The 14,062-nt window shown below is 48.4% G+C and overlaps 1 protein-coding gene across 4 annotated transcripts in view; it reads left to right on the top strand.

Moving 5' to 3' along the window:
* Positions 1 to 14,062, top strand: part of GPR155 (G protein-coupled receptor 155) — a 43,228-nt gene that overhangs the window by 3,875 nt on the left and 25,291 nt on the right. For all 4 annotated transcript variants that reach the window (XM_069982959.1, XM_069982960.1, XM_069982963.1 and 1 more), the window contains exon 2: positions 11,245 to 11,773. In XM_069982959.1, coding sequence (XP_069839060.1) covers positions 11,320 to 11,773 — 454 coding nt within the window. In that variant the 5' untranslated portion in view covers positions 11,245 to 11,319. The remainder of the gene's footprint in view (positions 1 to 11,244; positions 11,774 to 14,062) is intronic.

Below are 14,062 nucleotides of genomic sequence, written 5' to 3'. Positions count from 1 at the left end.
TTGTATTATTATTTGTATCCTATTCCCTTCTCCCATATCTGTTGTATTCCAGTATTTGCAGGGTTCCTGCCACCTGTATTATCTAATTTGGTCTTCCTATGTGATGAGGAGAATTGTGGTGCGTTTACACAGGCAGATTTATCTGACAGATTTTGGAAGCCAAAACCAGGAATGGATTTGAAAAAAGGAGAAATATCAGTCTTTCCTTTATGACCCGTTCCCTGTTTATGGTCTGTGCCTGGCTTTGGCTTTAAAAATCTGTCAGATAAATCTGCCTGTGTAAACGCACCATTTGACTATATTAACACAAGTGTATTTACAGAGGAACTTGAGAAGTCACTTCTCTGAGCGGAGAGTGGCAGCAAAGGGGCGCGCGCTCTCCCATAGACAGGCTATGGGACACTGAGACAGGAAGGATTTATACCAACACCTTCTCCCTCCCCCTCCCATACCAGATCCCACTTGTGACTCAGCTTCCAGGTGTCAGTCAAGCAGGGAGGGGTTTCCTAAGAGATGCTATACTAATGTATGACAATAAAGATAAACCTATAATGCGATATCCACATGAGTTTATGATGAATCAGTCCTGTCGCTGCTAGAGCCACTGTCAGTGAGCAATGATGGTAATATTTTCTGATGTGTTAAACATATAACAGAAAAGAGTTAATAGCGGTCAGCTCACCTCTAAGCTGGGTCAATACGGATCCTTGTGTGTTGAAAGAGGGTGCACGGGTCCGGCTTCGGCCAACTGCCAATTCGTGGGAAGATATCAAAAGGTGATGGTCCCAGCACTCCCAAGTTAAAAATATGCAAAATCTTTATTTCATACCAAAAAGTAAAAACAGCTCATGCATGGTATACAGGAGGAACCTACGCGTTTCGCGCGCATGCGCGCTTAATCATGGTCTGATTAAGCGCGCATGATTAAGCGCGCATGCGCGCGAAACGCGTAGGTTCCTCCTGTATACCATGCATGAGCTGTTTTTACTTTTTGGTATGAAATAAAGATTTTGCATATTTTTAACTTGGAGTGCTGGGACCATCACCTTTTAATATTTTCTGATCACTGTGCTTCCTCCTGTGTATATTCTATACAGTACATATGGGGGGGGGGGGCAGGATCAGTGACGCTGTGCTGGATCCAGAGCAGGGGAGTCAGGACCAGGGCTTGGACAGCCCTGCACCTCCTGTCACGAACATTGGTGGCAGCAGGAAGCCGGCAACCATGATCAGTAGTGAAATCCATGTGGTAGCTAGAAGTTCGATTATCAATGAACAAGGCGGGAGTCGGTGACCCCCATTTTGCTCCTATTGTGCACACTACCATCTCTGTGTGCTCCAGAAAAAGACAAAATTTCTTTGGAGTACCCCTTTTAAAGGTTTCGATCATGTCCCCCACCCGTCAGCACAAGTCAGGTCCCCATCACTTAGTGACAGTAGCTTGTTCTGTCACTGAGTGCCTTAAATGCTGCACTCGCTATAGATCACAGCGTTTAAGGGGTTAATGGCAAGAAGCTGCAGGATCGCAGCTGCCTTTCATTACCTCTGGCCCCGGACACATTGATGTGTGCGGGACCGCTCTCACAGCAGCGATCCCGCACACATCTACAGCCCCTTCAGTCAGGGACGTATATATATAATTCTACTGCATGGGGTATGTGCAGAAGGAACATATACAGTGGTGCCTTGGATTACGAGCATAATTCGTTTCGGGGCCGTGCTTGTAATCCAAATCCACTCTTAGACCAAAGCAAATTTTCCCATAAGAAATCATAGAAATGCAGACAATTGGTTCCACACCCCAAAAATAATGATTTATTATTCTGAGTAGCATGTAAAACAGATGAAACAAACATTCAGAAACAGCAGAATATGTGATGATATAAGTTACTGTACAGTAATGGAGAAGATGGGAAACACAAGGGCTGACAGAGACTGCAGGGAGCATGAAGGAATGAGCAGGGCAGATGTGGGCACAGTATAGCAGCACTCTCTGTCCGGGGAGAGAGGGGTTACAGCTATGGAGAGATTACCTCCACAGTCCTGTCCCCTGATGTAAGCCCCAGCCTGACGTGGATCTGCTATGATTTGGAAGGTAAGGGAGACTTCTTGGGTCAGAGTACAGTGCTGTAGACCCTGCAATGCAGACCGTGCCCCTCCCCCATTCTCGCTCCCACCCAGTACAGGGAGCTCTTAAACCAAAGCAATGCTCTTAAACAAAGTCACAATTTTGAAAAACTGTGAGCTCTTAAACCAAAACGCTCTTAACCCTTTAAGGACCGGGCCAATTTTCGTTTTTGCGTTTTCGTTTTTTCCTCCTTGTGTTTAAAAGGCCATAGCACTTGCATATTTCCACGTAGAAACCCATATGAGCCCTTATTTTTTGCGTCACTAATTGTACTTTGCAATGACAGGCTGAATTTTGCATAAAGTACACTGCAAAACCAGAAAAAAATTCAAAGTGTGGTGAAATTGAAAATTTTATTTGGGGGGTATTTGGATTTACGTCATTCGCCCTGGGGTAAAACTGACTTGTTTTGCATGTTCCTCAAGTCGTTACGATTAAAACAATATATAACATGTATAACTTTTCTTTTATCTGATGACCTGTAAAAAATTCAAACCATTGTTTACAAATATACGTACCTTAAAATCGCTCTATTCCCATGCTTATAGCGCTTTTATCCTTTGGTCTATGGGGCTGTGTGATGTGTAATTTTTTGCGCCATGATGTGTTCTTTCTATCGGTACCTTGATTCCGGTAATCGGAGGCAGCTGTCAACTTTGGCAGCTGCCTCAGATTATCTAATTAGCGGGCACGACGATCGGACCGTGCCCGCTAATAGCCGCGGTCCTGGGCTACATGCGGCACCCGAGATCGCGGCAGCTCAGAGCGGGGTCGCCGCGCGGCCCCGCTCTGAACACCTCCTGGGGACATATTACGTACGGGGTACATCATATGTCCTTAAAAGGTTAAACCAAGTTACTCTTAAGCCAAGGTACCATTGTATATATGGATTGCTGACGTGAAGGGGTTAGAGGGGTAGTGTGGCGTTTTTCTTTTTCTGCTGTCTGGCCCGTGCTTTCTAAGGCTATATTCACACGTCCGTTGCTTTGTCCACAATTGTGGGCACGCATTTGCGGACAGAACATAAAACCAATGTTATTCAATGGCCCCATTCACACGTCTGTACATGTATAGTGGGCTGTGATTTGTCCCGCAAAAAAAAGACATGTTGTAATGCGGACCATTTTTTGTGGCACAGATCGCTAGTGAAATGATGTATTAATGTAGTGCTCCGTGGAGCACTACGGATGCACATTCATAGTCCGGGCCGGGGTCGCAGGCTGCACTACGGATGTGTGAATATTAGAGATGAGCAAATTTGCCGAAGTTTGGGTTCGTATGAACCTGAACTATCGGCTTTTGATTCCTGCTGTCTGCAGCCTCCGTGAACAGGGTGGATACAGCGTACGGACTGCCTGGAAAACTGGGATACAGCCTATGCCAATGTCTGTATCCCAGTTTTCCGGGCGGTCCGTAAGGCTGTATCCACCCTGTTCACGGAGGCTGCAGACAGCGGGAATCAGAAGCCGATAGTTCAGGTTCATACGAACCCGAACTTCGGCAAATAGTTTCAGAACATCACAGGTTCCTAGATTTTGGAGAAGGATCATTCATTGATCTGGAGAATTAATCTGAATGACGGATTTGGAGCCAGGATGGAATTTTTCTCCATAAAATGAAGAATATTGGCCCCTACCCCATGTCTTTGCTTTGGATCCACACTGCAGGGTAACAGACTGAACTGGATGGACCTGTCTCTGTGGCTTTTCGTTACTATGTGCAGGTCTTCAGCCTCTGTATGTTGAGGCTGATAGCTAACAGATCTGTGGAGGAATTGAAAGAAGACATTGCATAACTTTTATTACATAATGATGTAGTTGTGGACGTACGAGCAGAAAACCACACAAGTCTGAAGCCAACCAGGGGTAATGTTAGGATAACTTGTGGAATTTTTAAAATTTTTTACTGTTCCCTTTTTCTATTGTTCAGATTATATAGAGGTCATCCGAATTATTCAAGAAAGTGTTTACAGTCTTCTATAGCTTACTATGAAACTACCCTATACTTATCTGTGGTATTCTCTCTACATCCTGTCACTCTGGTCCTCTCTGCCACCAGCCATTCTGGAGAGACGCGGCCATATGCAACCATAGGACACGGTGGGTTCGGGCCACAATGTCCTGTTCAGTTCTCTGGGTGTTGTGTAGTTTCCGCTCTACCGCCAGCATGGACCTGCATCTCTCTGTGGCAGATTATTGTTACATGTGCAATTTAATGTGTTCCTACGGCTGTTAAACTGTCAAAAGTTTTAATCGGTTGGGGTCTCAGTGCTAAGTACTGGTAAGTAAATAGAGAAAAGCTGGTTCCATAAACCTCTAAGGCCTTATTAGACAGCCTGATATTTCCAAGTAAGTGAGTGCCGATCTGCTAGATTGGTACTTACTTAGCTCATACACGGCTCGATATTCAGGCAGCAAGTGGTGTGTAGAGATATATATATTATATATACACACACACACACATATCTCGTTAGCAATGCCAAGCAACCCTTGCCTTTTACATAAAAAAACCAAAAAACATTCATACATACTTACTATACATACTATTCTCCCCCGGTGTCTTGCTGCCTTTCCCCTGTGTTCTTTGATCACCGACGTTTCTGGCCCGGTCTCTACAGTGACTGGCCACTCAGCCGAGATGGCCAGTGATTGGCTTAGCGGCCTTTTACTGAAGAGACTGAGCCAGAAACGTTAGCGGAGAGCAGGGAACACAGGAGAAAGGCTGCAGGACACTGGGGGAGCATAAGTATAAACTTTATTATTTTTACACTATCACCTAGCATTGTGCAGCTAGTGGCGTTTTTTTTTTTTTTGCTAGTTTAAATGACAATGCTTAGCCAATGACCAGCTCTTTGGCTGATCTTTGCCTTTATTACATGGCGTGATAATCTCATGCGGCAGATTATGGCGCCGTATAATAGGGCCCTAAAGCCTGTCCTGTCTTGTATCTAACCATATGCACACGACCTGATCATTCCCATAGCATTTTACCACACAATAATTCCATTGCCGTCTATGGTGTATGTCAGGATAGAGGATAAAGGCCTGCTATTGTTTATATAAGCTGTGGCCGGGTGTGACATAGGGCTTTATTGACTTCATATTCCCCTAATGACTCTTTCCCTTTAGGTGTTGCTATTTTCTGCTGTGTCAGCTGGTGGGGTATGGTTTTATCTTGTCTCTGTAGATTGTTGCATTGTCTGTCGGAGGGTGATAGTCTCACTACAGATCATATCGACTTCCTACAGATCACAGACATTGTTGTGTCCATTGGCGGCAGCCCAGTACTTGTCCTCTATCACATGAGATTAGGAGATTCAGCACAAACGCTTTTCTGTGTAATAGATGTTCTGTCTTTAATTTGCAGGGGTTGGCCGGCTTGTATCAAAGAGCTGAAATACCCCATTAAATAACGTTATGAGGCCAGTGACACAGATAGCTATATGAGCTGCAGGACAGGGGGGCAGCAATGGGCCATGTCCATAGTATTTTTTATGCTTGCACATGGGCGAATATATAGAGGCTAATTCTATAGATCTTACAATATCATGCGATAAACACATTTGCTTAGAGGGTTTTCATTTTTTATTTTTTGGAATAGTGTTGAAGCTTAGCAATAAATGTGATATTATTGTGTGTGGACCCCAGCAAACAGCACTGTGCATCCGAGTTTAGGGTGATAAATGAATGGAAACGGACAGAAAATGTTTTTTTTTTCAGCCAAGGTGTTTTTGAGAGGACTCGTTTCCTCTGGTTAAAGCTTTGTGTATTTACCAACTTAGTACTTTTAGGGTATGTTCACACTGAGTAAAATAGGCCTATTTTACTCAGTTTAAACATACCCTCATCTTGCAAATAGGTTCCACCTTTATGGTAGGTTCACCCTACGGAACAAAAGCGGAGAATTTCCGATGGATTCCGTAGTTCGTATGCATTCACGGCCGCACGCCTTTCCGCAAGCTCTATAGACACCATTCTATGGGCGGCTCGATTCCACTGTCTGCCGAAAGAAATTGACTTGTTAATTCTTTCAGTGGAATGTGGAATTCGGCCGTGCATAGAATGGTGTCTATGGCATGGGTGGAAAGGCACGCGGACGTGAATGGGTACGAGCTACGGAATCCGTCGAAAATTCCCAGCTCTGGTTCCGTAGTGTAAACCTACTCTTTGGGTACAAACACACACAACTGATGCGCTGCAAATCCCTGGCTTGTAATCTCTATGGGCAGACATACTCGTAGCAGGATTGACACCCTGCTGCGAGTATGTTGGGAGACCTGTTAACCCCCAGCTGGCCTGAGCATATACATTACCTGCTCTGCAATCCGGCATGCTTCGGCCGTTCCCGGCTACACGTCCCGCTCAGCCAATCAGTAATCACCCGAACAATCTAGTGATCACCCGGGTAGCTCTCCGCGGCCCACCGGCCCTCACCCACTCGCTGGCTACATGTGTTATAGCGGCGGCAGCGTGTATGTATATCAATATATACTGTATTTATGGGGATGCATTAGTATATTGTATACATGGAGATTCATTAACTGTACAGATCAGGCCCTCTGCAGGGAAGCAAACTCCACAGTGGGGCCCGGCTGTCCAGAGCCCTCAATGCCCCTTAGTGTGAAATCTCCCGCTGCCATAGTCGCCCAAGACCCTGATAGCAAATTCCCCTAGCTGCATGGAGGTGGATCAGACGGACAGGAGCCGTATTTCCATAACATCCTGCGTCTCACTCCTGGGAAACTGGGGTAGAGATACGCGGAATTGGTAGTCAGAGCTGGTTAGAGAAGCCATGCTTTGTCTCCAAACCTTCTAGGGGCCCGGCCACATCCAGTGGTACCAGAACCACCTTCCTATGACCCAGTGTTGTAGAGTTATGACTCCTTTTTGGATTGTATGGGTTTTGGCTTTCAGCCTGGGGGAAGGGGGGCTCGGACCGTCCCACACATGGGAGTGGTGTGTGCCTGGCAGGGGTATATGTACTGGAGCCTTGGCATCGAGCAGTGTTTTTTGTCAAGGGGACGTCATGTCTACATGTTGGACGAGTTCCTGAAACCACTCAGCAGCACTCGCCTCCTATGTATTCACTTTACAACCAAGACCCACATCATATGGTAATGGACTTTTGCTAACCCTGTTTGTATCACTGCCTGTATTTTGCATCTGATCATTGTATATATCCTCTAACATGTATATAGTGTTTTGTTAGTGTGCCCTTAAGGCAATTCCATTCCATTTAATCTGGGGCTGTTTTTGTATCTCGATTCACAAATCCACACACCATGTTCTCAAGCTAACACTACATGCTACAGGGCTGGCTTCTGGCCCAATATAATATGATTATATCTAAACGAGAGATGGTGGCTGCCTTACCAGCCTTCCTGGGCCTGTGTAGAAAGGAGTTCTGGGGTGACTCTATACCCAGCTAACCTCCCCGTACTCTTGGTGGAGTGCGGGACGTCACACTCACCTTTATGGCAATGTGTTTAGCCATTACAACATTTACCTGCATATGGGAAATAGTCACTGTTGCAGTGCTTTCTTGTAGCTCCATCTTGGCTGGAGTTCCAGTTGTCGTGGACATTCGTTCAGGGCCGTATTTGCCACTAGGCACCCGTGGTCCGGTGCCTAGGGCGGCGCCCTGCAGGGGGCTGCACTTACAGGGATCAAAATATATTTTTTTTAATAAAAAAAATATTTTTAACCCCCGCCGCCCTAGTACCGGACCGCGGGTGCCTTGTCCGCGGCCGGGGGGGAGGGTGCGAAACGGGGCATCCGGGGTGAGCTCCTTCCGGCACACGCTGCTTCTATCTCAGGCCGGCAGCTCACCCCTGCAGCCCCGCGGTGCCCGAACTTCTTCCTGCTCGGCGCGATGACGTCACGAGCGCTGCAGCAGGAAGAAGTTCGGGCACTGCGGGGCTGCAGGGGTGAGCTGCCGGCCTGAGATAGAAGCAGCGTGTGCCGGAAGGAGCTCACCCCGGACGCCACGAAGCTGCTTTGGGGGGACCTGACCGGTCTGCCTCTGCCCCCGGCTGTTCCCTCTTCCCCCCCCACAGCTCCTCCCCCTGCCCCCATCTGCTCCCCCTGCCTGTGCCCCCCATCTGCCCCCTTTGCCTGTGCCCCCCCATCTGCTCCCCCTGCCCCCATCTGCTCCCCCTGCCTGTGCCCCCCATCTGCTCCCCCTGCCCCCATCTGCTCCCCCTGCCTGTGCCCCCCATCTGCCCCCCCTGCCCTCATCTGCCCCCTTTGCCTGTGCCCCCCATCTGCTCCCCCTGCCTGTGCCCCAGCTGCTCCTCTGCTTCCCAGTTGCTCCCTCTTCTCCCCTTGTCCCCCCAGCTTCTCCCCTGCCACCCCAGCTGCCCCCATCCTCTCCCTGCCACCCCAGATGCTCCCCCTGCCTCCCCAGATTCTCGCCCTGCCCCTGCCACCCCCAGCTGCTCCCCCCCTGTCACCCCAGCTCTTCCCCCCTGTCTCCCCCAGCTGCCTCCCTTCCCCAGTCCCCCCCAGCTGCCTCCCTTCCCCAGTCCCCCCCCCAGCTGCCTCCCTTCCTCAGCCCCCCCAGCTGCCTCCCTTCCTCAGCCCCCCCCAGCTGCCTCCCTTCCTCAGCCCCCCCCAGCTGCCTCCCTTCCCCTGTCACCCCCAGCTGCCTCCCTTCCTCAGCCCCCCCAGCTGCCTCCCTTCCTCAGCCCCCCCAGCTGCCTCCCTTCCCCAGTCCCCCCCCAGCTGCCTTCCTTCCTCAGCCCCCCCCCAGCTGCCTCCCTTCCCCTGTCACCCCCAGCTGCCTCCCTTCCTCAGCCCCCCCCCAGCTGCCTCCCTTCCCCTGTCACCCCCAGCTGCCTCCCTTCCCCAGTCACCCCCAGCTGCCTCCCTTCCCCTGTCACCCCCAGCTGCCTCCCTTCCCCAGTCACCCCCAGCTGCCTCCCTTCCCCAGTCACCCCCAGCTGCCTCCCTTCCCCAGTCACCCCCAGCTGCCTCCCTTCCCCAGTCACCCCCAGCTGCCTCCCTTCCCCAGTCACCCCCAGCTGCCTCCCTTCCCCAGTCACCCCCAGCTGCCTCCCTTCCCCAGTCACCCCCAGCTGCCTCCCTTCCCCAGTCACCCCCAGCTGCCTCCCTTCCCCAGTCACCCCCAGCTGCCTCCCTTCCCCAGTCACCCCCAGCTGCCTCCCTTCCCCAGTCACCCCCAGCTGCCTCCCTTCCCCAGTCACCCCCAGCTGCCTCCCTTCCCCAGTCACCCCCAGCTGCCCCCCTTCCCCAGTCACCCCCAGCTGCCCCCCTTCCCCAGTCACCCCCAGCTGCCCCCCTTCCCCAGTCACCCCCAGCTGCCCGCCTGCAGATGAGTTGTGGTCAGAGAAGTCTTCATGATGGTTGCGCCAGATGGAGAAGAAAGCAAAAAGTGAGCAACGGCAATGGGAGAAGACGTCACCTGTGAGTCATTAGTAACTGCACTGTAAACACTTCTATAGTGTGCAGAGCCTGTGTACTATTGGGGTCTAAATGGGTCAGTGTATGGTTTGCGGTAGTGTACTGACACAGCCCCGCGTACACTACAGTACACTAGCACAAACTTTTAAACTAGAATCAAACTACAACAGCTGCAGGCACTACAACTCCCAGCATATGCTGAGGGCTGCAGACTGTCGGTACATGCTGGGAGTTGTAGTGCCTGCAGCTGTTGTAGTTGGGCCCTAGGTGGCATATAAGAATATATAGATCAGTGGGGGCTCAGTGCAGGGAAGTGACCCCAGAACATCACTAATAGGGGATAGAACAAAAACATCTCCCCCTACCATATTAGTGATATTCTGGGGTCACTTCCCTGCACTGAGCCCCCACAGATCTCTGTATTATTATATGCCACACAGCATCCAGTGTATAATGCACCTAGGACCCAACTACAACAGCTGCAGGCACTACAACTCCCAGCATGTACCGACAGTCTGCAGCCCTCAGCATATGCTGGGAGTTGTAGTGCCTGCAGCTGTTGTAGTTGGGTCCTATACACTGGATGCTTTGTGGCATATAAGAATACATAGATCTGTGGGGGTTCAGTGCAGGGAAGTGACCCCAGAACATCACTAATAGGGGATAGAACAAAAACATCTCCCCCTACCATATTAGTGATATTCTGGGGTCACTTCCCTGCACTGAGCCCCCACAGATCTCTGTATTCTGATCTCCCACAAAGCTTCCAGTGTATGATGCACCTAGGACCCAACTACAACAGCTACAGGAACTAGAACTCCCAGCATGTACTGACAGTCTTCAGCCCTCAGGATATGCTGGGAGTTGTAGTACAGCGTAGACAGATGTATTGCTGGACCTTCAGGGCTGATGGTTGTCACCCACAGATTGCAGCCTCCAGGAGTCTCGGCACACAGTGATTTATTACAGGGTTGTCCTCTCAGAGACTACAACTCCCAGCCTAGCCGGAGAGCTGTATAAATGTAGGGATTTGTCACAGATACAGATGAATTCAGGAAAGGAGCGGGTCAGCATGTCGTGTCTCACTGGTTCTATATTGGTGGGCCCCAGGTGCCCCAGTCCCACACTGGACAGAAGCTGTCCCCAAACTAAGACGTCCCCGGCCTCCTTCCTTCCTCCATCACGTCTGTTTGATGAGAACAGCGGGCATCAAGCAGAGCGACACCCAAGTGCCAGGGTATATACCATGCATGTAACCAGCCAGTGCCGGGGGGGGGGGGCGCCTCAGCAAGCAAGGTGCCTAGGGCAGCATGAACTCTAAATACAGGCCTGCATTCGTTGGAGTATTCTTTGCAGGCAGAGATGATGGATTATCATCGCTTCATCAACTTGAGTGAATATTTTCCTTTGTTGGATAAAGTCCCAATAATACATTTTGGAATCATGTTATATGATGAAGGGGGATCATGAATTATTTTTGTACTCTTATTCACAAAAATAGGGAATATTCACTCAAGTTGCAGTACCACTGTATCCATAACATAGCTAATAATAATGTATTGTTGTAGTGTATTAGAAAGGAGGGGGGTCTCCGATATAGAAGGCTAAGTGTTGTAGTCTTCACAGGAACATAAAGCTTTCTTTTTTCACTACTTTAACACTTTCCTACTCATTTTTTGTCCATCTTCCCATTAGCACACCATGAATCCCCATGGAGAAATTTGGCATAAAGCTGAAACTTGCCTAAAGTCAGACAACTAGAGGAAGAACATGGCCAGCATCTCTGAGCATCTCTGGAAGAACCTGTCTGCCACTGTCAGTATGACGGAGTCACTAGGTGATCTAGCAAACGTCACTAATGGCAGCCCCACCATGTCTATAAACAGACTGTTCCCCGCACTATTGGAGTGTTTTGGTATCATCCTATGTGGCTACATCGCGGGTAGAGCCAATATTATAACGCCCACACAGGCAAAAGGACTTGGCAACTATGTTTCCCGTTTTGCACTTCCTGCACTTTTGTTCAAAAACATGGTTGTCCTGGACTTCTCTGGCGTCAGCTGGTCATTCCTGTACAGCATCCTCATCGCCAAAGCGTCCGTGTTCCTTGTCGTCTGCGTGCTGACTCTATTGGTGGCAAGCCCTGAAGGCCGCTTCAGCAAAGCTGGACTCTTCCCTATATTTGCAACTCAAAGCAATGACTTTGCACTTGGCTATCCCATAGGTAAGATCTTGTGTTTGACCAGAGAAGGGTTCACTCGTAAGCTTCACTGGATGGAACCCAATTTCAAGAAACCCTAAAAGTAAAATGGGAATAAAATGTGGCTTATGTTAGTGTTGTACAGTGCACATGGTCTTTTATTTAGTAAAATGTAATGACTAGAGATGAGCGAACCTGGTTCGAGTCGATCCGAACCCGAACGTTCGGTATTTGATTAGCTGGGGCTGCTGAACTTGGATAAAGCTCTAAGGTTGTCTGGAAAACATGGATACAGCCAATGACTATATCCATGATTTCCACATAGCCTTAGGGCTTTATCCAAGTTCAGCAGCGACCGCTAATCAAATGCCGAAAGTTTGGGTTCGGATGGACTTGAGCATGCTCGAGGTTCGCTCATCTCTAGTAATGACATCTGTTTCTGAGACCGTAGGATATACAATGTAACAAAAGCTAAAGATACTAAATATATGTACAGTATAGGAAAAGTATGGAGGGTTAGTCTGAAACAACGAGACATAGAAAAACTTGTAAAAGGAAGACATTGGGTCACTCAGTAAAGACTTCCAAGAAAAAAGGTGTAGATGCAGCGCCAAGCAGCCGCCTAGAAGTGTTACAGGAGACTCCAGGAACCAGGAATAAGGGTATGTCCACACTACGGAAACCACGTGGAGAACTTCCAGCGATTAGGTTCATTCTTCTGGTAGACAGCGGAATCCGCCTGACCATAGAATAAAGTCTATGGGACTTGCAGAATCTAAAACGGGAGTGGGGGGGGGGGGGTTGAGCGACAGAATCCAGGGGGAGTTCTCTGTTTGATTTCCGTAGTGTGGACATATACCCTAGAAGTAAAGATAGCTGACTCCTGAGAAGAGAGCCAGAGGGGACAGAATTGTATAGGAGGTATGGAATCCTGAAATGCTAAATATAAGGCCGCCATGTGTGACATTAAAGCGACTCTGTACCCACAATCTGTCCCCCCCCCCCAAACCACTTTTACCTTCGGATAGCTGCTTTTAATCCAAGATCTGTCCTGGGGTCCGTTCGGCAGGTGATGCAGTTATTCTCCTAAAAACAACTTTTAATCCCGTAGCGCTGTGTCTAACGGCCGGGGCTTACATTTGTATATGCATTAGGCTGGCACAACCTCTCCGTCCTTCCTCCCCACCCTCCTCATCATTAGGAAAAATCCAGGAACATTTATTGCTGTTTGAGCTTTGCACAGGTGTATTAACGATCCAGCCCATGTTCATTATACACACAGGTGGGGAATAGGAAGCAATCCGCCTGGAGCATTCCTAATGATGAGGAGGGACAGAGAGGTTGTGCCAGCCTAATGCATATACAAATGTAAGCCCCGGCCGTTAGACACAGCGCTGCAGGATTAAAAGTTGTTTTTAGGACAATAACTGCATCACCTGCCAAACGGACCCCAGGACAGATCTTGGCTTAAAAGCAGCTATATGAAGGTCCAAGTGGTTTGGGGAGGGGGGGGGGTCAGATTGTGGATACAGAGTCGCTTTAAAGGGTTTCTATTATACTCTTTGGCGGCAGGATACAGATTCAAACTCCATAGCCCACTGCTAAAGCGAGCGATATACAGAATTGCCAGAAGGCCCATAGGATTGCATAGCTATGTAAGTCTATGAGACTCTAAACATTCCCATATAAGGGTCACTTTAGCAGTGCGCTATGGAGTTCCTGGGAAATTTTAATGCATATCCTGCAGCCACAACAGGATGGTAGAAACCTTTTAAGTACCAAAATCCTACTGGAAATGGCAACAGGGTTACTAAGAGGGCATTTTAAGAAATATTTCTGAACACCAGTTATTTTCAGGTTTACATTCAGTTATTGTAGATTTACCAACCCCATCTGCTGGAAGTTTGTTCCAAGCATCTACTACTTTCTAGTAGATGCTTGGACCTGTATTTGGCCTTTTGACTATCCCCTCCCATCCCTAGATGGTAAATATACGGGAAAATGTGGATCGCTAATGGACGCCATATCCGTGTATATTATTGGTCTGATAGCTCTGCTTTTTTTTTTTTTTCTTCTTAAAGTTCTTTATTTAGGTGTAAATCAGGCACAAACGGTTGGGGCAACACCCCAGATAAAATAACAGCCGAAAATAATCAATCTGGCGTATAGAAAGAGAAACAAACAATCTATATCAGTACAGACAATAAAAGATATGACTTCTTGTATCATTTGAGCAGCACAGGCCACAGCCATTATTAAATATAGAGATCTTAGGTATAAAAACCAGTCTACATCTATTCTGCTATTCTAATC

Source organism: Dendropsophus ebraccatus, chromosome 9 (genome assembly GCF_027789765.1).
Source record: "Dendropsophus ebraccatus isolate aDenEbr1 chromosome 9, aDenEbr1.pat, whole genome shotgun sequence".
NCBI classification, from domain to species: domain Eukaryota; kingdom Metazoa; phylum Chordata; class Amphibia; order Anura; family Hylidae; genus Dendropsophus; species Dendropsophus ebraccatus.
The sequence above is the reverse complement of the archived record's forward strand: the minus strand, read 5'-3'. Positions and strand labels throughout refer to the sequence as shown.